Source organism: Chlorocebus sabaeus, chromosome 26, assembly GCF_047675955.1.
Source record: "Chlorocebus sabaeus isolate Y175 chromosome 26, mChlSab1.0.hap1, whole genome shotgun sequence".
Lineage (NCBI taxonomy): Eukaryota > Metazoa > Chordata > Mammalia > Primates > Cercopithecidae > Chlorocebus > Chlorocebus sabaeus.
This window is the reverse complement of record NC_132929.1, coordinates 9,546,570-9,572,484: the sequence shown is the minus strand read 5'-3', so window position 1 is coordinate 9,572,484 and position 25,915 is coordinate 9,546,570. Positions and strand designations below refer to the sequence as shown.

The following is a 25,915-nucleotide window of genomic DNA, read 5'->3' as shown; positions in this document are numbered from 1 at the left end:
TCAAGGGCATTGCCTTAGAAATTGTCTCTCTCTTACATGATTATAGCCCCCGTCTCTACTGGATCCTTCCCACTGGTGAAGAAACAACCTGACAAGTTTCCTATGTTAACAACTCCTCTCTTGACCACCCTTCTGCCTCTAGCTAGTGTCTCATTTCTCTGTTCTGCTTTAGAGTAAAACTTGAACAAGTTGCCTGCATTGCTGGATCCAAGTCCTTTTCTCTCATTCTTTTAACCCATCCCAAAGAGGCTTTTTATCTTCAATACTTTTCATAGACACTGCTCTTGTCAAAGTCACCAATAACTAATGAGCTGCTTCATATAACGCCCAGTCTCAGTTCTCATCTTATTTGCCTGGAGCATTCGAAACAGTTGGTCATTCTTTCCTTCTGGAAGCTCTTTGTGAAGTTGGCACCCAGGATACGACATTCTGTTGGCTTTCCTACTGTCTTGTTGGTTTCTCCCTCTCAGTCTCATTTGCTCTTCATCTTCTTCTGCCTGACCTCTTAGTACTGAGGAACTCTTCTGTCTCTTCCTCAATCCTTTACTTATCTCATCTAGTCTCACAGTCCTTAAATGTATCGATTATTCCAAAATGCATATGTCTACACCAGACCTCTCCCCTGAACTCTGGATCGTATCTGCAATTACCCATTCAACATTTTCACTTTTCTATTGAATAGGCAACTAAATTCAACATGTCTGAAAGTGATCTCCTGATCCTCCCCTCAACAACCTCACGCCAACCTTGGCCAAATCTGATGTATCCACAGTCTTCCTCAATTGCTGAAAAGGCTGTTCTTCCATGTACTCAGGCAAAACTCCTGGAATCATTTTTGACTCTTCTCTTTTCTCTCATTCCCAATTTGGAAATTCCAAGGGCTCTACCGTCAAAACAGACCCAGAATCTGGTAACGTCTGGCAACCTTCACTGCTACCATCCTGGCCTCAGTCACCATCAACTTAAAAAAAAAAAGAAAAGAAAGAGGGCCAGGCGTGGTGGCTCACGCCTGTAATCCCAACACTTTGGGGAAGCCGAGGGGGGCAGACTGCCTGAGCTCAGGAGTTCGAAACCACCCTGGGCAACATGGTAAAATCCCATTTCTACTAAAATACCAAAAAATTAGCCAGGCATGGTGGCACACACCTGTAATCCCAGCTACTCAGGAGGCTGAAGCGGGAGAATCGCATGAGCCCAGGAGGTGGAGGTTACAGTGAGCCAAGATCATGCCACTGCATGCCAACCTGGGTGACAGAGCAAGACTCCATCTCAAAAAAATATATATATATTTATATATATTTATATATTATATATTATATATATATAAAATAAAAGCTGGCAAAATGCATATAACATAAAATTTGCAATCAGTGATGTTTAGTACATTCACAATGCTGTGAAACTATGATCATTATCCAGTTCCAGGACGTTTTCATTACCCCAAAAGGAAACCCTAGTCCTTAAGAAAAAGCATAAAGCAGTCCCTCCCCATCACTCTCTCCCACCCCTGACACTGCTAATCCATTTTCAGTTTCTATGGATCACATTCCACTCTTGCCTGGATCATAGAGATCCTCCTACCGGTCTTCTTCCTTCCCTACCGCCTCCACCCCTTGCTACAGTGCTCAAAGAGTGAATCAGATCACATTACAGACTCCCTCAAAATCTCCAGGGACTTGTTATTTCACTCAGAGTAAAAGTCAGAGTCCTCACAGTGGCCTCCCAGGCCCGGACTCTTGGCCCCATGTTGCCCCTCTGACATCCTCTACTGCTCTTCCCCACCCCTCCCTCTGCTTCAACTACACTGGCCTCCTTTTGGTCCCTTGAACATCCCAAGCACACTCTTTTCTCGGGGCCTGCACCAGACATTTCCTCTTCCTGCAACATCCTCGCCCCAGATCTTTCTGGTTCCAAACTTTACTCACTTCAGGTCTTTGCTCACATGCGGATTTCTCAGTAACATCCTATCTAAAAACACAACTCCACCCCACCCTGACCCTCCCAATTCCCCTTTCCCCGCTCTATATAATTTACTTATATGGGTTGTTTATTGTTTATGCACCTCTCCCAGCCCCAGAAAGAAATCTCCCTAGGCCAGCGAGCTTGTCTGTTCTATTCACTCCTGTCCCTTAGAGCCTAGAAGAGCACTTAACACACAGTCAGGCAGTACTGGTTGAAGGAATCCATGAGTGAACAACAGAGGGGCAGAAGTGGGTCACTGCTACCTTTATTTGACCAACTTCCTCTGACCTGCGGTAGCCCGTAAGGATGGAGGGGATGGCCACGTCACAGACCACACAGAATCGTTGCTCCAGGAAAGCACTGCCCAGAGCTCCTACAGCAGGAACCATTGGTGTTGGGAAGAAGAACGGTGGGGGCGGCTATCATCTCCTTTATCTCACTGTCAACAACCCAACACCATCTTTCCGTTTTATTCCGTTGCCTAAACTAGCCCCACAGAGGGGCAGACAGGCTCCTAGTGGTCTCCTCCATACCTGTTGTTGTCCACGTAGCGGATCAGCATGGGGTAGAAGGCATAGAGATCTCGGCAGAGGACCGCGAATTCGTCCAGGATGAGGAGCTCCGCCTCCTGGGTGTCCCCTTTGCCATCGGCTCTCAACTGCTCCTCCTCCTGCACGGTCTTGACAGCCTTTTTCTTCAGCTTCTCCAGAGTTGGGATGAAGTGGCTTCTCAGCAGGTCGGGCCTGGCTTTGCTGATGATGGGCTGTGCATACACTGGGTTTACAAAGAGCCTCCCCGTCATTTCACGTATTATGGCAATTGATGAAAATGAAAGACATGATTGAAAGGTGGGGCTGTGGAATCCTATCAACTCAGGATGGCACCTGCCCCTTGTTCGCTTCCTCAATCTTCCCCTTGATACTTCCCTCTCATAGAGCCAGCTCGGGGGATGGGGGACCGAGGCCACTATGGGAGAAGGTCCATATTCCTGCTCTGCTCTTCCAGGCCATGGGCAGCCCCTGCCTCCCCTGAACCTCTCATGCACACATGGCCTATGCCACACCCCTTAGCTCTTCATGACAGACTATTTTGTATTATTTTATAGTCCATTCTTTTTGCTTTTGGCTCACTAGCAGATTGTAAACTTCCTGAAGGAAGCTTTTTATTAACAACAAATACTGTGCTAAGAGTGCACACTCAATATATGCTTTCTGGTTATTTTACAGAACAATCTGTTGTTAAAAGCACATTAATCCTACTACCATCCTCAGCCCTCAAGACTTGAAACCTGCCAACCTATTGCCTGGAGACTCCTCTGGGCTCCGAGGGAGGGATATAAGTCTGGTATCAATTATAAATAAATAAAAAGAGGCTGGGGTGGTCACTAGAAGTTGAAAAGCAGAAACAAGCAATCAGAGAAAGAGCAATATGCCATTCTGTTGGTCTTTTTTTTTTTTTTTTTTTTAAAGATCAGAGTAATGGTAAGAAAAAAATGAGTGACTGAGAGTTGTGAACCATTGACAATGTACATTCACATGTGTATTTCAAAGTGTCTTTAGCTTAAGGCATTTCAGTTGGAAACAGCTTGCATTCCAGCCATTTTCTTCAAAATATCACTTTATATTTTACTTTTATAAAAAAGATACTTTTAGAAAGAGGTCAATGGCACTCTCTGATGAGACACATTAACCAAGAAGTTGTGACTTCTTAGCCTTCTTCAATGAGCAACTCTGCTCTGGATATGTAATCAGAATGGCTACACGTTAGGTGGGTGATTTGGGGTTACTACTTAAAATTGACTTTGTTTAGTCACCAAGAAATAAGTAGCCTGTCTGAATGAAATCTAGATTCATCCTGTGGAATAACAGGCCAAACTTCAGTTTCCATCAGTGGCCCTCATGCTGTGACACTTTCCCTCTATGCACCTCTAGGAAGGTAAGGGAGGAGATTTTTTTTGAAACCCTTCCTTCCCTTAATTCAGATTTACCAAGTGAAACTCATTGAAAAATTACCTTATGGTTAACAATATTTTAGGGCTACTGGTTAATAGAGGAACACCAACTCTATTCAAATATCCACAGAGGCTTATATTATCTAGCTGCCATTGGCACCCAAGATATTTCTAATTTTGATTTCAGTTCATCTGTGAGACAGGAAGAAGCAGTAACTTTTCTTCCTTGGTCTTGCAGAAGGACAGCAATTCCTTGGTCCAGGAAAGTAAATACCAGTGTTGGATTAATAGTTTCCTTTAGCCTAGCCATTGTATTCATGATCTAGGAGATTATATGGGTAAAGATGTTACTGGTGGACTCCACTACCTAAATCACAGGTCCATCAAAAGCAATGATTTTGCCTTAGCTTCTATCTCCTTGGACCCTAGTTTGACACAGAGGACACAAAATATTTGTGGTTTCCTGACTGTGGAAAGTAGTTATTGATTTTCCAAGCCTGTCTTTTTTTTTTGAAGTTGCTTTAGGAAGAGAAAATTGGCTAATAACATTCATTGAGAGCTGACTGTATGCAAGTAACTTTAGACGGATACAAAAGAAAAAAACCCAAAGTGCCCCTACTGTGAGGCTGCATGAGGGTGTCTCAGAAAGCATCAAGTGAAACGCAAATGCAGAGTGACAGTAAGGAACTTACAGTGTAGGTCAGATGGGAGTGAGTTTTATACAAGTGGAAAACACACAGGATTACTTACCAGGAAAATTCTGGACAATTATCACTGTAAGAGCAAATGGGATTCTTGAGTACCAAAATCAAATAAAGCAATGTTCATTGGATTTGAGTGGAGTTGATTAAGAAGGGCTTCCTGGAGATTTGAGGGGCCTGGGTGAGTAGGGGAGTAGGGCAGGAGCATTTGCTCGAGGAAGCTCTTCAGGGGAATATGTCAATTCTTTTTACTGTTAAGCAGCTGGGTTGGGGATGGGGAGGTTTAAATATTGGATAGAGCTTGTGCAAAACCATCTTGGAATTAATAATAGAGATGAAAAGAGAATCCAGTTATCTTGTGCCCTGGGCTGGGGACCGGTGAGAAAAGGCATTGGTACCTGCAATGCGCTTCATCCAGGAGGCTTCATCGATGCCCAGGTTGTTGTTGATGATTTTCAGAATGTTGCCCAGGATGAGACTGAGGTGTTCAGAGGTGACCTTGGTGCAGCACTGCCCCGTGCTGGGGGGCAGGTTCTCAGGCCCCCGCTCCCACCAGTAGGACAGGTAGTTGCAGAGCATGGGTAAGATCACCTCGATGACATGCGGCATCTCTGTGTACCGCGCCCCTGACTCGGCCAGGTCGTTGATTTCCTTCATCAGGCCTTCCAGCTGGGGGATGTCAGGACACATGTCTTCTACCGTGTCTGGCATCCCCAGAACTGATCGAGAGGAAGAATAAAGGGACAGAAATTCAAAAGCACAGTGGGTGCAAGCTTCTTTCTCTCTGCCCCTCCTTTCCTTTGGTCTTTAGAAATAAATTTCCAGAGCTTCACAGCAGTGAGCTTGGATGTGGAGTGGCTTTTGTCCTCCAGCTGTCTGTGAAAAGACTGCAGCTTCCAGAGGCTGCATTATCTTCCTAGATGTCATGTGGAGGTGAGGTTAAAACAAACCTGTGGTTAAAGGAGTACAGCAGACACAAGGACGAGGGATAGTTAGTTCCTAAGACTACCCTGTAATGAAGCCAGTCTCTTGGCTTCTCCCTCTTGGCCAGACTGCCTGGGCCTTAGTGCGTCGCCTGCAGGAAAATCAGGAATCAGAGGAGAAAAGCAACTGATGAGTGTTTAGTTTCAAGTTGTGGTGCCATTGCCTGGATCACATCTGTAGCTTAGAAAAGGAAAAATAAAAGTCCACTCATCTAACAGTCCTTCAGCTGGACCAGACACAACTTTCCATCCAGCTGGAATTCTGGGGGGAAAGCATCGCATGTGGACTGATTTCTGGCTTCACAATAGAAATGATGGATGACCTGAGGTGGCTTGATCGACTCCCTGTCAATTGCTTAATCCTTTTTGTTTCCAAGGACTGATTTGTAAGGAAACATGGGAGTGCTATCTTTTCCTCACCCTGAATGATTGAGGGTGCTACTCTAGACAAGGACACATGGGCTGAAGGATCAACAGACAGAGTTCAATATTCAATCAGGCAGGGCTGTCAGATGTAAGAACTGTAAACAGAAAAATCCAGGGCTTATCTGCCCTGCTTCCTGTAAGGTAAAGGACACTCTTTCCTGCAAGATGGGAGGAAGACTGGAAGCACCCTGAAGTTCCTGACAGGTGAGAAGATAACAAGGGCTCTGAGTGGAGGGACACGGACAATTCTGAGTAAGAGACACAAGCCCAAAGCTTTGCATACACACCCACTGATCTAACTGCTTCCTACAGAATGTGTCTACTTCATCCTTAGGCCAAACTTCTCACACTGGGGCAAAACCATCAGGCACTGAAGGAGCTGGGCAGTCTGGGAAGCCACAGGAAAGATGTGGTGCGTTTTCCCAGAACACCAGTGCCCTGGAAGATTTGAGGAAATTATTTTTGATATTTGGAATCAAATGCAAAGTTCTCATACATTTCCAAAGATAAAGCAGAAGACTGCAAATACAAATGTATGTTTCGTGAATTGGGTTTTGCCTGCAGGCCCTTTGCCATTGGGATTACTGTTGGCTTGAGGTCTTTCTTCTCTAGATTTTCAGGTTTTATATCCATTGGAATTGAAGGATTAATAAAGAGGAGAGGCCATACCAAATTCCTCGGCCTTTTTGAACACTGGTCAATTGAAAGGGACGGTCTCAGTTTCTCTCATGGTTATACTGCATGGAGCAGAGATACAGAATAATCCTGGCTATCCTGGAGAGAATGAATCTGCAGCTGAGACAAGTGGTTCTACCTGGACAGGATGTGCAGTTGTAAAGCAATGGATCCCAGCAGGCTTTATGCTATGGGATAGGCCCGGTGAGGCACTATTACCCTTTCCCTAGTGATGACTTTTGTTGCTATCACTAGAGCCTTTTGGTAGATAGAAGGCTAAACATCTCTCCTCCTTGGATGTCAGGAGTGGACCAACATCTTTTAAAACCCAGACAATTGAAAGGGATTAATAGTATGAAAGCCAAAGAACCCTGAACTCTTGTGATTTGCCGTAGAAGGAAATTATGGGTCAGATATGGTCATTTGCAGATGAGTCTGTCCTGCATCTCGCAGCAGGACAACAATGGTCACGGGTCACAAGAACACGGGAGTCTGCAGAGACCCTTACAAACAACATAATTTTACACGCACACTCTCAGAGTACAGAGGTAAACACACGGAAGTCAAACGTTCTACCTTGAGGTTCTACACACAGAACAATGCCACGGCCATAGATGCAACTGAAATTTACAACTATTTGCCGCGGGATTGTAAATGATAAGGCTCAGGTGTGTTTGTTTAAATGTCACCTATACATCACATCATCATGAACGCTTTTTGCCTGCTGCCTAAGGAAAACAGAGTTGCTTAAGGTTGCTGCACTGGAGCCATTATAATGACCTTTAAAAGTTATTTATACGCAATTGGTCCTTGAGTGGAACAAACATTTGTGATTCAGGTGTTTTGTACTTCAAATGCCACAGCATAAACCCACAGAATGAATTCTGAGTGAGCTGCTAGAAAAACAGCCTCAGCTGTGTCCTCTTAGAATCAGACACAAGACTGTGAGGGGGAATCTTTAGAATCATTGTCCGTTTATCTTCTAGATCAGTGATTCTCAAAGTGCGGTCCTCCTACTGCAGCATCAGCATCACCCGGAGACCGGCTAAAAACGCAAATTCCTGGGCCTCACTCCAAACTGACTTACGGTATTAGAAACCCTAGGGCTGGGGGCTCGACAGTCTTGAACAACCCTCCTGGGTGATTCTGATGCCCGTTAGAATTCAAGAACCACTGGATTAGATTGTAAAGTCCTGTGTGCCTCACCTTAGCACCTCTTCTCTTTGCAATACAGATGGCTTACATTAGAATTGGAATAATCAACCAAAGAGAAAAGAGTTCCAATAGGGTACAGAAGAAAAGTCAACTGACTGGTAATAGGATGCTTTGGTCCATCTAGTGTTCTGAGTAATAGATCGCTGCCACCCATAACCAAGGATGTAACTAGTTTTGAATAACTGGCACATAACAGTATTAAACTTTTTCTAGGTATATCTTAATAATTTTTGGATGAGGAAGAAAATGCACCAGGATGTTATAGGGCATCAAAGATACAAATCTGAGTAATTCTGCTGGCAAAGCATCAAGTGTCAATAGAGATGCCCAATTAACTGAAGACATGATAAATCAGTTCATATTGTATTTCTAAACCACAGGGTCACATCACCTGTCACCTTAAACATTCTTCCCCGCCCTTTATTTCTCAGACCACCCACTTTGTCATGAATGAAGTCTACCTTCTTACAGCTCATTAAGCCATCAGTCATTCTCTGACTCTAGGTAAACTTTTTAAGAGCCATACACACGGTCAGCATTCACTCTTCACTGAATCCAGTGATCAAACACATGGGCTCAGGGGAGCTGGACACAGAGTCCCATAGTGTGTCACTAATGGATAAAGGACTGTGTCATCTCCAATTACAACCTTGTTTCTTTTCTTCCTTTGGAGTATGCAATGATGGGGAGTCATTTTTTATTTATGAATATGTCTTATTAAATCAACACAAAGGTGTATAGACTGAGAAGGAGCACTTTTCAAATAGCTCTTGGGAAGGAACACAATGCAAGAGACTAATTCCCCTCCTTTCCAAAGCCATCCTAGGCTTCCCTCTATCTTCTTCAGTTCATAAAGGCACAGGAGCAGGGCGAAACATCCTCAATGTGCCTTTATGAACTGAAGAGCAGAGGCAGTTTCTCTCTTTTCCCAGGTGAAGTTCTACACAATGCTGGTATGAGACAGAGATATACTATTTCTCAAGTCACAGTGGAAGCAGAATAAATGTATAAATATCCAGAACTGTCATGACTGGGCCCCAAGTCCCTTTGGAGTCAGGGAGCAACACCTGGGCTGGCATTTGCCTGGAGATATCACAGCTCCTTCTCAACTTCACCAAAGCCTGCTCTGTTGCTCAGCTTCCACTTTGGTGGAAAGCTAGGACTCATTTGGAATCAGAAGTGGGAAGAAAAAAAAAAAGGTCGGAAGTACTTTTTTTTTTTGGCTAGTTTCGAAGGGAAGAAAGGGCGAGATGAGGCTGAAGGGGTTGAGGAAAGGTTCACTTACAGATTTCATATGGGACTTTGGAAAGTTGCGGCATCTTGCCAATGTTTCTCTCTTGACTAGCTCTGAGAACACTAGTCTCCACTGTATTCTAGTTCAGTGAAAGATTTTTATGAGTGGCCTCATCTGAATTGTCCTGGTGATCATTTCTGGGGGGCAATGTGCTCCTCTTACCTGAAGTAACAAGAAGCAAGTGGGAATAAAGCTGCCACGGCTTAGCACTTCACATCTTTAGATGAAAAAAACAGCGGTGGTAAAGAAAAGTGTGGTCTGAGCCCTTTCTCGCTTAGAACGCTTCTTCCTTAAATCTCACGGCCGTTTGAGAAAGGGGGCTTGAACTAGATGGAATTGCCACCACGTTCAGCCATCTACTGGTAGTGTATAGCAATATTTTAAGAAAACATTGGTTCTGAATAGAGAAAGTTCTGGTTGAAAATAATTTACTGTGGCTTTTTTTCCCTTAATATTGATTAGCCTACAGTTTGGTAATTTTTACTTCAGAATAGATGGAATCATCGCAGTCTTTTCTAGTTGGAGTCCAAGCTTGATTCAAGGCTCCTACTTGAAGCTCCTCTATCCTATTCCCTTGTCCTGAGGCAGGATCACAGTTAACCCAGATACAAGGACCCTCCAGAACCAGATTTACAACCTGCCTTGGATTTTAGTTCCAGGATTATTCTACAAGACAGCGTGGAAAACTTTTCTGTAGAGGGCCAGATAGTAAATATTTTAGGCCTTGCAGGCCAAACTTTCCTGCCTCTACTCAACTCTGCCATTGCTGTGCTAAAGCAGCCACAGACCAAATGTAAATAAGTAGGTGTGGTTGTGTTCAAATAAAACTTTATTTACAAAAATAGGCAGGGGGCCAGATTGGCCCTGTGGTCATAGTTTGCCACCCTGTTGTGGAACCTAGTGTGTCAATACTTTTGCTAAGAAATACTCTTTCTTATATAATTTGTCTTCCTTCTGGTGCTTTTCTACATCTTATCTTCCACGAAGATGAAAACGTGTGGTCAGCATCTTTAGAAGCACAGCCTCTCCATGGACTGGAAGAGTATAATTAGGCTATTCGTGTGGAGGTGCACCTTCTGATCCCACTCTGGAGAGGGATTGCAAAAAAGGAGTCACATACCCAGGTGCAGAAGGGGAACTGAAACCCAGAGCAGACAAGAGACCCTGAGGTCTTAGGATGGAAAGGATTTCAAAATCAGCAACACTGACTCCTCACTTTACAGAAGAAGAAATCAAAGCCTAATTACAACAAAGCCTTGCCCAAGCTTTTTTCTCCAGTAAGATGGAGACCTGCAACCTAGTCCCTACCTAACCTCACCTCCTGGCTCCTCTCAGACCAAGAAAGCCACAGTGCTGCAGGACTGCTGCTCCCGGCCTGTGCGGCTCCCCTCCTCTCAGCACATGAAATGGGTTGATGACCTTTGTGGGGAGACACTTACTAGACCTCTCCCTGGGGGTTTTGGTGTTGAAGACCGAGAGAGGATTGTAGCGATTGAGGGTGGGCTCCAGGAATGCCACTGGTATGGCAGCTGCCAGCGAGGCCAGACATTCTCCAAGGGCAGGGCGTTGCCTGGAAACAAAGAAGTGCATTTAGAAGTGTTGCCCCCCATATGCTGGCCCCATGCATTGACCGACCAGTCCTTCCCCATAGATTAATCCATGGACATCCCCAGGCACTAGGCCCAGCAAGGTTGCACGCACTTCTTCCCCTTATCTTTCTCTGGACACTAACCAATGCTCTCGCTACTTAGATCCTAGCTCTTTTTTTCTCTTTTTTTTTTTTTTTTTTTTTTTTTGGAGACAGAGTCTCACTCTATCGTCCAGGCTGGAGTGCAGTGGCGCAATGTCGGCTCACTGCAAGTTCCGCCTCCCAGGTTCACGCTATTCTCCTGCCTCAGCCTCCTGAGTAGCTGGGACTACAGGCGCCCACCACCACGCCTGGAGAATGGTGTGAACCTGGGAGGCGGAGCTTGCAGTGAGTTGAGATTGCGCCACTGCACTCCAGCCTGGGCGAGAGAGCAAGACTCCATCTCAAAAAAAAAAAAAAAGAAAGAAAAAGACTTAGGTGGGGGGCTTACCATACGCAAGCCCTCACTCTGCCTTCCTCTATGACTGATCAGCTCAAGTCAAGCACTGATGCTGTGCATATGAGCTATGCTGTGCATATGAGCTATGCTATGCATATGAGCTATGCTGTGCATATGAGCTCATGAGCAGTATCCCTGGGAACTGAGGGTGCTGGGCTGCACCTCGGGGAATGTTACAGGATCATCACACGACAATCGCCAGCTTGAGAAAGGGCACTTAGAGCCAAGAGCCAACACTTGCCACCTTACTGTGACTCTGTGGAAGCAGAAGGGCATCCAATTCTTGTGGGTTTCCTTCAGCTCCCCACTGAGACCTGTGCCCAAGACTATGTGTTAATTGCCTCTCACTGTGACAACAGCCAAAAATTCCAGCAGCACCAAGAAGCTAGAATGCCAAAAGCATAGATTGTCTTAAAGTGGATAACAAGTATTTATTATGGGGAGGTTAGGGGAGCCTTTTTTTTTTTTTTTTTTTAACTGAGAAGTAAACTAGATAGTTTTAACCTTAACCTTTGTCCTCCAGATTCGTTCTCATTAAATGCAGGGCAAATGTAGAACCTGTGTTCTATATTGAACTCTAAATCAACGATGTGGTCAAATAACATATCTGTATGGACTAATCTTAAGGATGAGAGTCAACCTGCAGCTTTGTTCTAACAGAGAAATAGACATACTTGAGTTGGATTAAAAATATGATCTTGGCTGGGTACAGTGGCTCACATCTGTAATTCCAGCACTTTGGGAAGCCAAGGTGGGTGGATCACAAGGTCAGGAGTTCAAGACCAGCCTGGCCAACATGGTGAAACCCTGTCTCTACTAAAAACACAAAAATTAGCTGGGCATGGTGGTGGATGCCTGTAGTCCCAGCTACTTGGGAGGCTGTGGCAGGAGAATCATTTGAACCCGGGAGGTGGAGGTTGCAGTGAGCCGAGATCGCACCACTGCACTCCAGCCTGGGTGACAGGGTGAGACTCCATCTCAAAAAGAAAAGAAAAGAAAAGAAAAGAAAAGAAAAGAAAAGAAAAGAAAAAAGAAAAATGGTGATCTTAACTGGTCTTGAAAGAAATGACGGCACAAGACTATGATAGAATCTGTAGACGGCAAATATGGGGGTATACAGAAGTGTCCTGCTTGAGATATAAGATAACTCTGCTGAACTAGAGAGGAGGAGGAGGGAAGGGTGAGTGAGTTGGCAGAAAGTTGTGTATTCCTTTGAAAACCCACCCAGTCTTCGTTCAAGTTACCAAACATATTTTAAAAAGTGATCTTTTAAATTACTATAAGAGGAAGTGAATATATGTGGTTTTATGTTTTATCTTCTTCTTAGGCTTGGATGATAGCCTGCTTGGCTATGAAGCATTTGAGCCAATAACTTTAAAATCAGCCCCAGTCAGCAACACTGGATTGACAGGTCCTCAGTCAGGCAATCTCTTCTTAGCTGATAGCTCAGTCTTGTCCTTTGGATGGGGGTTTGCCTGCTACAACCTCCCCACCCAGGACTTCTCCAGAGGGAGAGTGGAAGCCCTTGGACAAACCAATCCTACTGCGCCCTGTGTATCAGTGCTGCGCAGAGACGGAGACGGCTGAGACGCAGGTGCTCTCGGGGAAGCTCTCATGAGACAGCTTCACTTCTGAGCAGACCCCAGGCCGGGCCTCTTCCCCCGCCTTTCCTTCTCAGCACCTGCTCTTCCCCGATTATTTCTCTTCTTTACTAAGCTCCAAGTGTGGCCAGGCGTGGGAAGAGGGGCATCATTTTAACTTCAGACCTGAGTTGCCAATTCCTTTGGTGACAACCGAGGACAGTGAGTGCTTCTACACATCAAATACAGGCATTCACGAGGGGCAATTTTTTTCAGCTAAGAGTTTTACCATCTTTACCACAGTGGCCAATGTGTAGAAATGTGGTGTTTTCTCTCTTCAGTCTTGCTTTGTGAGTTGGAGGAAGAAATAAGGAGATAAACTGTGAAAGGACAAGGCCACAGGGAGAGCATTGGTGAAAGAAAACTTGGGTGAAAATCAGGAATAACAAGGGGTAAGATATCAAATCTGATTTTTTTTTTTTTTGAGACAGAGTCTTACTGTGTCGCCCAGGCTAGAGTACAGTGGTGCGATCTCAGCTCACCTGCAAACTCTGCCTCCTGGGTTCAAGCGATTCTCCTGCCCTAGCCTCCTGAGTAGCTGGGACTACAGGCACGCACCACCACGCCCGACTAATTTTTGTATTTTTGGTAGAGACAAAGTGTCACCATGTTGGCCAGGCTGGTCTCAAACTCCTGACCTCAGGTGATCCGCCCGCCTCTGCCTCCCAAAGTGCTGGGATTATAGGCATGAGCCACTGTGCCCTGCCTGATAGCAAATTTTACATGGAGATGAACCTAGGAGACGACGGGTTCTGAGGAGGCTTGGTACTGAATGGATCCATTCTTCTTCTCTCTCTCTTTTTTTCCCCCTCTTTCTTTGATCAAAATTAAAACCACGATCTCCTGAAAGTGGATTTCTAGAAGGTTAGTCAGACACGAAGGCAGTCCTTGGGGTAAAAGGCGGTTGCTAAGTCTCAGTTCTCTGGTGCTGTGTTGAGTCAGGGGACTGGCCCTGCCCTCTCGTATTAATTACTGACAAACCTGACCACTCCACAAGCTCCACAACAGGCCATTTTCTAGTCTGGGGCGCACAATGGTGCTAATTAGCTTCTTGCCAAGAAATAAACAACAGCTCTCTTGGCCTAGCTGTTAAAAGTTAAACCCAGGAAAAAATAAAAAAAGTAAAACCCAGAAGTCTGTAAAAGTAAAACCCAGAAGTCTGCCAATTAATGCTCCGGCTGTGAAATATCAGTGTGGATGACTTTGGCCCCAAAGCCCAAGGAGAGATTGAGATAGGCAAAGACTTGCTGTTATTAATACAAGGCTCCTCGGTCATCAGTGCTCCCCAGCAGGGAATGTTGGTATGGGCCAAGCTTTCCGCAGAGAAAAGCCTACAGAAACAGCTCCATAATAGCCAGAGGATATATTGCAAGGGTTTATCATTGGATACGGAAACTCTCTTTATTTAGAGACAAGTTCTTGTCTGGTAGCCCAGGCTGGAGTGCAGTGGTACTATCATAGCTTATGGCAGCCTTGAAAGCCTGGGCTCACGCGATTCTCTCATCTCAGCCTCTTGAGTAGCTAGAACTACAGCATGTGCCACTATGACTGGCTGATTTTTAAAATTTTTGTAGCCACTGGGTCTTGCCAGGTTGCCCAGGCTCGTCTGGTCTCGGTTCTTACTGCCTCGTACGGTATTTTTCACACAATACATACTTGGTCAATGGGTGACAGACTGGACAGTGTTCAGTTTGTATTTCAGTTTTTGTCACATCCTAATTTGACAAGTCACACTTTCCTTTTCAATCTCTCAATTTTATTTCCATAGATCTGAATCTTGCCTCTCAAAATCTATTGTTAGGGATACAGGAACAGACAAAGTCATCAAAGTAATAATGTCTTGCATGTAAATGGTGCTTTGCAATTTTGAAAGTTCCTTCATTTATATTCCAGAGGGTACTAAAGAGAGGAAATAGCATGCAACAGAGAAGCAGAAAGCACAGTGGGGACAGGGCAGGACACGGGTCTAGACAGCAGTGTTGGTGACCTTAGAGGTTTAGGGAACATTGTGCAATGTCTGATCAGAAATAATTGGTCAAAGGGAGCCAGGCAGGATGAAAGAAACAAAATAGCTTTAAAGCATGAAGTAGAAAACTCAGTCTTCATTGGAAGCAAAACTGAGACCCAGGGTTTAATGTTAACAAGTTTCAAGCTTTGCTTTCTTGAATAACCCCCATAAAATGTTCTAAGTTCATCAAAGTGTCTCCAGGTTAAATAAGCAGGTATTCTGCATGATTAAATGCACAAACCATTATCCTTCTCTGAAATTTTGTGTCTGAAAACTCCATTTGTCAATGACATTCTCAATTAGAAAATATTCCAAAAGAAATGTCTGTACTCTGTTTCAATGACTTTTCCCTTCACAGTCAACCCTATCACCTAGGTGTCCTGAATCATTTCTATCTACAAAGCATACTCCAGGTGGAGCTGGAAAGCAAGTATGCAGTGATTCCCTTACATACGTTCATCAGTCTAGGAGATGTCAGCAAAAGGTGATAGAGAAATGCTGGGTTCATTGTACTTTGCTCTGTGAAACCCACAAGAAATGAGGAAAAGAAACTAGGAAGACATCTTGATCTATGCTAAAACTGGAAAATGTACGTTAACTCTGAACCCATAAAATATGAACCAAATCAAGTAAGGACACCGAAATGGAAACACACTTTTCAGACCTGGAAGAGGACATAGAAATCTTTGCAAGTAAATACAGGGGCTTTAAGGGGGCCAAAAGAAAAGGTTTTGCCTGAAACAATGAGGATGAAGGGTGTGAGCAGGCCACGGGAGACCTGGCGGACAGCATGTGTGTGGGGCCATGTTCCATATTACAGACTAGCAGATGGGAACAGAGTAGGGAAAAGTATACATGCCATCCTGCCATTCTCATGACCTGGACTCCTAGCCTAGAGAAACCCTGGAGGTCAGGAGAAGCGAAAGAGTGAGAGAAATAGCCCATTTTGTGGCCACTGACTTGAGTTCTCTAAGTAGGGGATACAGTTACGTTAAATCACCAAACACAAGTCCTATGACTCTAGGATGCACTGAGTTTCACCAGCCTCTCACCTGGGCCAGTTGCTTACTTTAGTTGGAGGAGAACATCAGAGGCTGAGCGTTGGTACATTGCTAGGGGGCTAAACACACGGCTGATTTAGGGAGAAAGAGTTAGTCCTGAGCCAGCTTCTCAGAGGTGAAGCTGCCTGCTGTTTCTTCCTGTTCATTCTCCTCCATTTTAAAACACACAAGCACACACATCCTCTCCACTCTTGAGAACTGGCAGGGCACCTAATAACCAACAAACAGATGAGAAACATAGTTTGGGGAAAAAATATTTAGGAAAAAAAAATACAGAAAAAAGCAATAGGGACAGCCTTAACCTAGGGACTTCTCCAAGCCTTGACTTCTACCAACAGGGAGTACGAAGCACAGACAGAATTTTCACGGTGCTGCAGCTACACAATCAACCTGGAATGAATGCATGAATGAAGGAGAGAAAGTCACATGGAAAGCAGTCTTTTTCTGGTCTGACATATCAGAGTTGACTTTTCTTTGACTTTTTTTTCCAAGAGAAGAATGCATAGGCTTTATGAAAACTTGTACAAAGAACCATGCAGACATACGAGTGAATGTATACATATAACGAGAGAATGAGAAAGATACTGAGGACATATTTACAAATGCTCAGTGGGAGAAATAAACTAAAAACATCTGCCTTAAGTGGAATTTGGCATTAATAGGAAATTTTTTGTTGATTTTTCTGTGATTTGGTATAAAATATGGATAAAACTTTGTCTGCCCAGTTCCTATCCTAAATTACAAAAGATTTATCTATATTTTATGTAAAACAGTAAAGAAAACCTGACAACTGTTAAAGACTTAAAATCATAATAAAAACAAATGTAGTCATTAGTTCCTCAACTAATTTCTTGTATTCTGGAAGCTATTTAGAAGCTGTGATTATGAAGAAACAGACATTTCTACAACAGTTTTTGGTTTCTAGTACATGACTTCAAGTCAGTAGTTCCTTAGTTCTTGAAGGGGCTGAAGGCTTTTATTTCATTTTTGGTTTTATTGAGAAATTGCAATTTGAATAAATATAAGTTTTGACATGAGACAAGGGTTCACCGCTGATTTGTTTGATAAAAGCATCATAGAAAATAGATACCGAAGGATTTTAGATTAAGTCATTGTAAGCACAGATTCAATTATTTCCAGTTTGCTTGTTTGAAAAGGCAAGAAAGAAAACAAAAATCTTCCAAGGATAAGAGTAAGATCCAGAGTTCTGTTAATACTGTTTATCCTTCCAATCTTCCCCATGGATTAAACAGAACAACAGAACACAAAGTATTTGATGCTGAAAAGCAAGGGGTCACCGAGGGCCTCTGCTGCGACAGGCAGATTAGAGAGGCCAACTGGAACCCACACACTTCTGCAATCAGCTTGCTTAGACTCAAGAGGATTGACTAGCATTGCTAATACCAAAGTGTGCACTTGTTGAAAACTATAGCAAATCTGACAGCTAAGACCAGTAAAGGTCCAGGGTTGTAGCACACAGAAACTCATTAAACACTAAAGCACCTGCCCCATGTCCCTTGAGCTTCTCAGCAAACTTTAACCTCAGACACTCTGAAAGCTATTTAGAAGCTGTGATTCTGAAGACACAGACATATCTCCAACACAGTTTGGTTACAAGCACATGATTTAGCTTGGCTATATTGTTTCTCCAGCCACATACATTCACCAGCTATCTCCACAGAAGTCATAAATCTCAATAGCCTCATCATTGCACTTCTTTATATTGCCGTAAGAATCTCAAAACCACCACTCTATAACCGTGAGCATTTTGGTTTTGCTGCATTGAAATGATACCATGAAGTGTTTAAAAAACTGTAAGTAACATTTTGCTACGCCTGAAAGTGTTAGCCTCTTCGTTCACTAATTACCTTTCAACATAAATGTTCTTTCCTGTCCCAAGGGAGTAGAGGCTGCACAGTATGTGGTAGCAGGAAATCTGCACAGCACCCACTGAAACAAAGAAGAAATGTCGTTGATTTGCATCAATCCTAAACACAGAAAGGATCCATGAAGAGGAAAAAAAAAAATGCATGAGCATCAGTCAAGAGTAAAACCTCTCTCTCTCTCTCAACAAACATATCCCTTTTCTACCCAGACGCCAGTTTGCTAATTGCTGGACTGGGAAAAAAAAAAAAAAAAAGATAGGAAAAATCCTCCACCGAGCAATGCCAGTTCCTCTGTGGGGCTTACCATGAAGATCACATTGCCTCGCAGGGGAAGGAATCACGTGACCAATGGGTCCTTCCATAATGCGATTTGGTTTGTTCCCAATAGAGACAGACATTTTAGCCAAATTTTATCCTAGTGCAATACTTCCTTCCTTGGGAAGGAATAATGCAGAAAATCTGAAGCTTGTATGAGTCTTTTGCTCATTTCCCAGGAAGATACGTCGAACTGCTAGACTTTCCTTAGAGACAGAGCAAAATCCCTCATGTCTGCCTATCCCAAGTTCTCTGCTGGGTGTTCTGCAAAAGGCAATTCAATAGCATGATTTTTATCATGTTTCCTAGGGGATGGGCATGTTTTGCTTGTGAATCTGCAGGCTAAACATCCCTAGCCATGTCTGGAGCTCATACCAAGGCTGGGACTACTTTCAGAAATAATTTAATGTTTTATTTTCCAGCCAAGGAATCGCATTGTTTCTATGACACAAAATAATGAGTTTGGGTGTTCTCCCAGCCCCCACACAACAGAAATCATTGATTTTCAGTTGTTCAAGGATATGAAAGACATAGTCTTAGCTATCAACAACTGGTCAAATTAAATCATGTTCCAACATTTAAAGTGTAAAACTGAAGTTTGGTGTCAGATTATCTGCACAGAGGGCTGGAAATGGTGGCACTAAACATGGTGTTAATGCAAACTAAAATAAAACCAACCAACTTTAGTCTTCTGAAAGCTCAGATAATGAAATGTTAGCAGTTTTCCTTTGCTCCTGGTATCCAATGAATAAATTAAGGCTTCTTAATAAGATAAATGATGTCTCAAAAACCCAGGAGCAAATCTGTATCTCCCACTGTATTACTCAGATAACCTTTCAAATGAAGCGGGAGTACGATAGCTGAGAGCTAGACTAGCAGATGGGAAATTCTGGTCCAGAACAAAAGTGGAAAAAGATAAATATTATATATTCAAGTTAGGGAATTTCTTTCCATTCCAAGAGTATATTACTACTCCCCCCCCTTTTTTTTTAATCTAAGAAGGAAAAGTCAAGGAATAATTCTCTCTCTGCTCTGCCCTCAAGGTCAACATAAGTAATGGGCCCTGCACCTCCTATCTGGGGCCATGCACACATAAATCCATGACAAACACTAGTAGAACTCACAAAGTAGATCCATTCCAAACTGATGCTGAGCGACGTGCTCAAAGATGGACGTCAGGATGGGGAGCAGAGCCACTGTAGTATAGTTAATATTCTGAGAAACGCCTTTAATCTGCGTTCGGGAATGGGTGAACTTCCCAAGTTTCAGGTTTTCTGAAGTCTTCTCCAAGTCTTCTGCAGCATTTTCAAAGAATGCTCGTAACCCAGCCTTCACCAGCTCTGAGCCTGACTTCATGACAGTCCTGCAAGCAAACAATGTTCAAGTCTAGAAGGATAATCTGTACTTTTGGCCAATCCTCTTCTTGAAACTGGCTAGCAGTGTCACCTGGGCAGACATTTGCCACTCCTGTCACTCAATGACACTGTGCCAGGAGAAAGGGAGATAGCAGTTAACATCCACGAAGAAACCTGAATCACACAATCCCAGAGGGGCCAGCCACTGGACAATCTGAGGAAAATATTGCTCACCTCTTTAGGAAATGCAGAGAACAATCTAGAATGAAGCCAATATTGGCCACCTGCTATTATCTATAGTAAGTTGCAACTGGCTAAAGTCTTCTGTAAATATCTAGTTAAAAGAACAAGGAAATGAGCTTTAAGAAAAGTTGTGAGATAAACAACTTTTTTTTTTTTTTTTTTTGAGACATCGAGTTTTACCCTGTCACCATGCTGGAGTGCAGTGGTGTGATCTTGGCTCACTGCAACCTCCACCTCCCGGGTTCCAGTAATTGTTCTGCCTCAGCCTCCTGAGTAGCGGGATTACAGGTGCCCGCCACCGCACCCGGTTAATTTTTGTATTTTTAGTAGAGATAGGGTTTCACCATGTTGGCCAGGAAGGTCTCCATCTCTTGACCTGGTGATCCGCCCGGCTTGGCCTCCCAAAGTGCTGGGATTACAGGCGTGAGTCACCGCACCCAGCCTGGCTAAACAACTTTTATAAAGGCTAGCTAGAAACATAAACTCTTCTGATGCAAGACCTCTTAGAGAAAAAGAGCAAGGAAATAAGTCAACAGAAGCTTAGACTTCTGTTAGTTTGCAGGAAATGCCCTAGATTAGATGAGGAAAGAGAAAAGAGACACCTAGCCCTTTTAAAATAAACAGCTTAATCACACTTCTGGAAAACACGAAACAAAACATTGAAATGTGATCTACAGGGATAAAGATCAGATCTGGACATGTGAAGCCTTCCCTCAAAACTACAGTATTTCATAAAACTCAGAATTGGAACAAAGCTTACAAGTCATCTATAAGTTTTATATTTCTGTATCTTATTCAGAAGATTATGAAAGACTTGGTTCAAAGACAGATGCTTTTTATCAACATCATTCTCCTGATAATCATTCAACTCATCCAAGACAATAAAAACAAAGAAATTTAAGTCAGTGAGGTTTGTTCTTACCCTATAAGTATTCATGAGCTATCTTCCTTTTTTTTTTTGAGATGGGGTCTCACTCTGTTGCACAGGCTGGGGTGCAGTGACCTCTCATGGGAGACTGCCATGCTCAGCGATCCTCTCACCTCAGCCTCCCGAGTAGCTGGGATCACAGGCATGTGCCACCATGGCTGGCTAATTTTTAAAATTTTTTGTAGAGATGGGGGTCTATGTTGCCCAGACTGGTCTTTAACTCCTGGCCTCAAGCGATCCCCCCACCTCTGCCTCCCAAAGTGCTGGGATTACAGGCGTGTGCCACTGCATCTGGCCCTTCCTAACTTTCTAGTCCCAGGTTTTGTTAGGAATAATTACTCAACACACCAACCTGCAACTGATCGTCATTTAAAACAAAACAAAACAAACAAACAAAAACTGGACTCTCTCAAGACTTTTCCCAAGTTTCTTACAGTAAAGATTTCTCATCCCTTTCATAGTCCTTACTCCCCTCCTTTTTCATAGCCATTCTCAGTTCATCAAGGATTTTCATCTTTGGGACACTCTTTTAGTGTCCCACTCTTCTAGGCTGGTAACCTCTTTTGCATTGGGTCTTAGGAGGTGTGCTCTTGTCCCAACTTTGATAAAAACATTTCTTTCTTTTCTTGTCTCTCTCCTTCCTCCCTCCCTCCCTCCCTCCCTTCCTTCCTTCCTTCCTGAGGTCTCGCTACATTCTTCAGGCTGGTCTTGAACTCCTAGGTTCAAGCAATCCTCCCACTTTAGCCTCCTGAGTAGCTTCGATTACAGGCAGGAACTATGGTGCCCAACTCTAACAAGGTCCCTTCTTAACGGACACGTTAAAGAAAGCTCCTTGTCAGTTCTTTCCACTGCTGCTTTTTTTTTTTTTTTTTTTTTTTTTTTTTTTTTTTTTTTTTCCAGACAGGGTCTGGCTCTGTCATCTAGGCTGGAGTGTAGTGGCACTATCTCAGCTCACTGCAACCTATACCTCCTGGACTCAAGCCATCCTCCCACCTCAGCCACCCAAGTAGCTGGGACTACAGGCATGCACCACCATGCCTAGCTAATTTTCGTATTTTCTGTAGATAAGATGTTTCACCATGTTGCTTAGGCTGGTCTTGAACTGTTGAGCTCAAGTGATCTGCCTGCCTCAGCCTCCCAAAGTGCTGGGATTACAGGCGTGAGCTACCACGCCCGGCCTGTGTCTCTTTTTCAATCTCATCATTTGTGTTATTACCAGAACTTACGTATTATTTTTTAACACTTCTTCCCGAATCCCTAGGCCATGGGATCATCTTTGTCTCTGATTCTTTTGAAGTCAGTTCTCTGTGCATTTCCTTCCTTGGCCATTTTGAATTCAGAGTGCTGTTGTTCATCTTTCCCACAACATTTGTAGATTCACCACCCACCAGTGGGCTTTGCCACATTATATATTTTATCTTCTGAAAGATGAACTTCTTAGGAAGGAAAGACAAGAATTGATCAGGCCTTAGCATTCCGTCTCTGCCATGGCAGTGACTCTCATGTGAACTGTGAAATAGAGAGTGCTAACTTCTAGGGTCTTTGCCTTGTCTCCTCTCTCTTCCCAAACCCTGGCAGCAGTGATCTGTCTTCTCTTCAGTATAATTAGTGAGATGACAGGGTCAGAGAGGAAGTCATGAGAAACTATTGGGAAAAACTGGGCAGACTTACCTTGTGTCAAGTGTCTGAGCTAAGATGTGAAGACAGCTCACCATTGTAGTAGAATCACTACCTAGAATAAAAAACATCGTCCGTGATTCCCCCAAACCACTTGGCCTGTCTTTCAAATGCAGTCTTCTCCATATGCACAAACCACAGCCCAGCATCATTAACTACCAACACATAGAGTGCCGGGCCTGTGCTCAGAGACAATGCATTCATTTCTAGCCTGACACAGCCTTTGCTTTATGATGGATGTCAGAGGCAGAGATGAACATTTTCACTGGTGTGGAAAATCTGAGCAGTTAAAAGGGTAAAGAGGTCATTTATCATGCTTCAGACCAATTTTCTATGGCAAATTTAGGCGACACCTTAGTCCCAAGGCCTGGGTGGCCTGAGGAAGACACAAATAAAGGCAAAGTACAAGTTCAGGATGATTACAGGGAGGAGGGATGCCTTTAGCAACACTTCACTTACCAAAGAGAGAAATTCTGTGTCTAACAAGAGCAGCAAGTTTGCAGAACAGGCTGAAGCAGAAAAGAAAGCAATTCAGAAAGTCACAGAGATGAAAGGACTCATACTTTGTATCCCCCACCCCAATGGCCCTCACACCGTGAAACAAAGAGCGCAGAATGGCATTCTAGGAAGATGCACTATGTTCCTAGCAAAGAATCCTCTGGTCCACACTCAGGAACATGTGTGGCTCACACTGCCTTGGAGAATCATGAAAAGTACTTTGCAGGCAGCTCCATCTTTATGAAACACAATCCCTCCAAAACATTTATAGTATTTTGCAGTGACACAGTGCAAAGTATCCTTTGCTATAGAGAACCAAGTATTGAAACGTTTATTTGTATGACATTCAGGGATAAATGAGGACTCTGGAAAAAGGCATGACGTTCTCCTTGTTGCAATGGGTTGCAAACCATTTTGTAGCCTTCCATTGAGGGTGTGAAGTTTTAGTTGGGAGGTTGGCAGAAAGTTGGGATTGGAAAGTGTTAACGGTTTAGGTACAAGGTGAGATTGTGTTAAACAAAAACATTTTAAGAACTGTGTATTCTCTATTATCTCCAGTTAGTCTCCAGGCCTGATCAGGTCACTGTTCTAACTGGGCCCTTGGAAACTAGGAAAGCCATGCTGTATATTTTTGTGTTCTTTGACTCTCCTTCATGCTTTCACCCATATTTTGCACATGGACCAGCTGAAGGTTCAGCTGTGCCTCATTGTTTGACTTTCCACAGTGCCTAACGAGGGCCTTGTGATGTTAGAAAGGAGCCCGTCACTGTTTCTGAACATGCTGCTAATGGACCTCATCTAGGGGCACTGTGGCCATCCTTTGACCTCTGTTGCTGAAGCTCTTGGGAAGAGATTGCTCAGAACTGACATTACTGACACTGGCATGGCTCGACAAGAACTTTGCAGTTGCTTCAGAAAGCAGTGGAATAGAACGAGGGAAAAAAGAGAAAGGGAGAAAAGCCACCTGTCTAGGCCATGGGGTCCCCTGGTGACACATTCCCAGTTTCTGATTCATAACTTGTCACGGAGCTTCTTACCCCATTCAGCGTAAGAATGGGGTAAGAAGCTCCACAGGAAAACTCAAATGGGGAAGGAATGCATCCTGAGAGTTGATAGGGATGAAAACCTGCTCACCTCTGAATGGTTTTCAATAAATGCCCTGAGTCTGTCTGGGCTGTCTACCGGAAAATCACAACAAAAGTTCCCATGGCTAGTTACTTGGTTTTGCAGTGGAAGAGTTGGGAATCCCTGGCCTATAGCTTAAGAGAACACACGATAAGTTACCAGAAATTTGGCAGCCATCTAGGGTGAAATGAAATACGGGCTGCTCTTTTGCTTTTCCCATGGTGTTTTTTTCAGAGACGTGGTGTTTTTTTCAGAGTTTGTTTGATACAAACTTGTGGAGCTGGGGCAAGGGGCTAACCCTGTGGAATGTGGGCTCTGTAGCTCTGTGATTAGCTGGGCTGTTTTGGGGAAGCCCCTTAACTGTTTTGTGTGCTGACTTTCTCACTGTAGAGAGTCATCACAGGACTTGAGTTTCAGAATAAGGGGCAGGTAAACTCAGTTATATCTGGTGAAAATGCTTCAAGTGGACACATGTTCTGTATAAACACAAAACAATGTTTTTCTAACAAAGGCAGATATTTGAGTTGTTTGATCTTGATACTAACAAAGCTAACTTCATTGTCAGAAGTGCTTTCTCAGGCATGCCAAGGCCTGGATCTGAAATTTCCAAAGGCTACTGCTTGTTGCCTATGGATCCCGGGATTTAACTGGAAGCACTGTCCTTAGCCCAGAGTTATGAGGGGCCGGAGTCCCCAAGAGCCCCTCCTCCATCTCAGAGTTTGAAGACAATGAGTGAAAGGAATCTCAGGGAGAGTCTGAGACCCATGGGCAAAGGGCTGCAGATGCAGAAGAGGTGGGGCAAGGATGAAGGCTGCAAAGAGGAGTCTGGCAATGCAGACACATTCAGTGCAAACACGACTGCTTCTGTGGGAGGGCAGAAAGCCCACTGATGGATTTGAGAGCTATTTGCAAGGCTGATCAGCTCCAAGTTGTATTCCAGCCGTGACCAATGGTGCCTGGTTGAACAAATGTTACATTTCCATGAATTAATAATCTAAGAAAAACAGGTAAACAGACACACCTGCCCTCTGTTGGATTATCTGAATATCTCACTTTACCCACTGTTTCCCTAGCTTCTTACAACATACACTGCTGCATCCTGCAAATGTTTAGGAGGCCATCTTTGGTCAGCACCTGATTTTAAGAGTATCTCGTTTTGACAGCATGGGGCTTCTCCTGTCTTCGAGTAAGTAATTATGGTGTAGAATAAATCATACTCGATGTGACAGAGAGGACTGGTTTTCCTTTTTTTTTTTTTTTTTTTTTTTTTTTTTTTTTTTTTTTGAGATGGAGACTCATCTGTTGGCCGGGCTGGAGTACAATGGCGCCATCTCAGCTCACTGCAACCTCCGCCTACTGGGTTCAAGCGATTCTCCTGCCTCAGCCCCCAGAGTGGTTGGGACTAGAGGTGCATGCCATCACGCCCAGCTAATTTTTTTGTATTTTTAGTAGCGATGGGGTTTTGCCATGTTGGCCAGGCTAGTCTCAAACTCCTGACCTCAAGTGATCCACCCGCCTCAGCCTCCCCAGATGCCGGGATTATAAGCATGAGCCACCGCGCCCGGCCAGGAATGCATTTTTATTCTTGTCCTAACTTAGAAGAGTCACTGTGGACAGTGGAGTGAACGCAACTGAACTTCAATTTCTTCATCTGGAAAATGGAGATCATACTACACAGGCAGGTCTCAGCATTTCAAACATCGTGACATTTCACAATGAGTTTTATACAAATGAGCAATAACTCTTATATGAAAAACTGTACTCAATGTTCAGTTATGCTAAGTGTTTCATAAAAGTTAGCTAAATCTTGAAGTTGAATATCCTCCCCAAGATGGTGATATTTAAAGGCTGGGCCCTGTAATGTACACTGTTCACTGGATGCCAG

The 25,915-nt window shown here is 43.8% G+C and overlaps 1 protein-coding gene across 4 annotated transcripts in view; it reads right to left on the bottom strand.

Annotated features, from left to right (window-relative positions):
• The window catches only part of RYR3 (ryanodine receptor 3), a 551,601-nt gene that overhangs the window by 76,790 nt on the left and 448,896 nt on the right, over positions 1–25,915 (bottom strand). For all 4 annotated transcript variants that reach the window (XM_073012013.1, XM_073012015.1, XM_073012014.1 and 1 more), the window contains exons 61-67: positions 22,867–22,916; positions 22,402–22,462; positions 19,329–19,567; positions 17,872–17,953; positions 10,647–10,777; positions 5,013–5,333; positions 2,496–2,736 (exon numbers count right to left, since the gene is read on the bottom strand). In XM_073012013.1, coding sequence (XP_072868114.1) covers positions 2,496–2,736; positions 5,013–5,333; positions 10,647–10,777; positions 17,872–17,953; positions 19,329–19,567; positions 22,402–22,462; positions 22,867–22,916 — 1,125 coding nt within the window. The remainder of the gene's footprint in view (positions 1–2,495; positions 2,737–5,012; positions 5,334–10,646; positions 10,778–17,871; positions 17,954–19,328; positions 19,568–22,401; positions 22,463–22,866; positions 22,917–25,915) is intronic.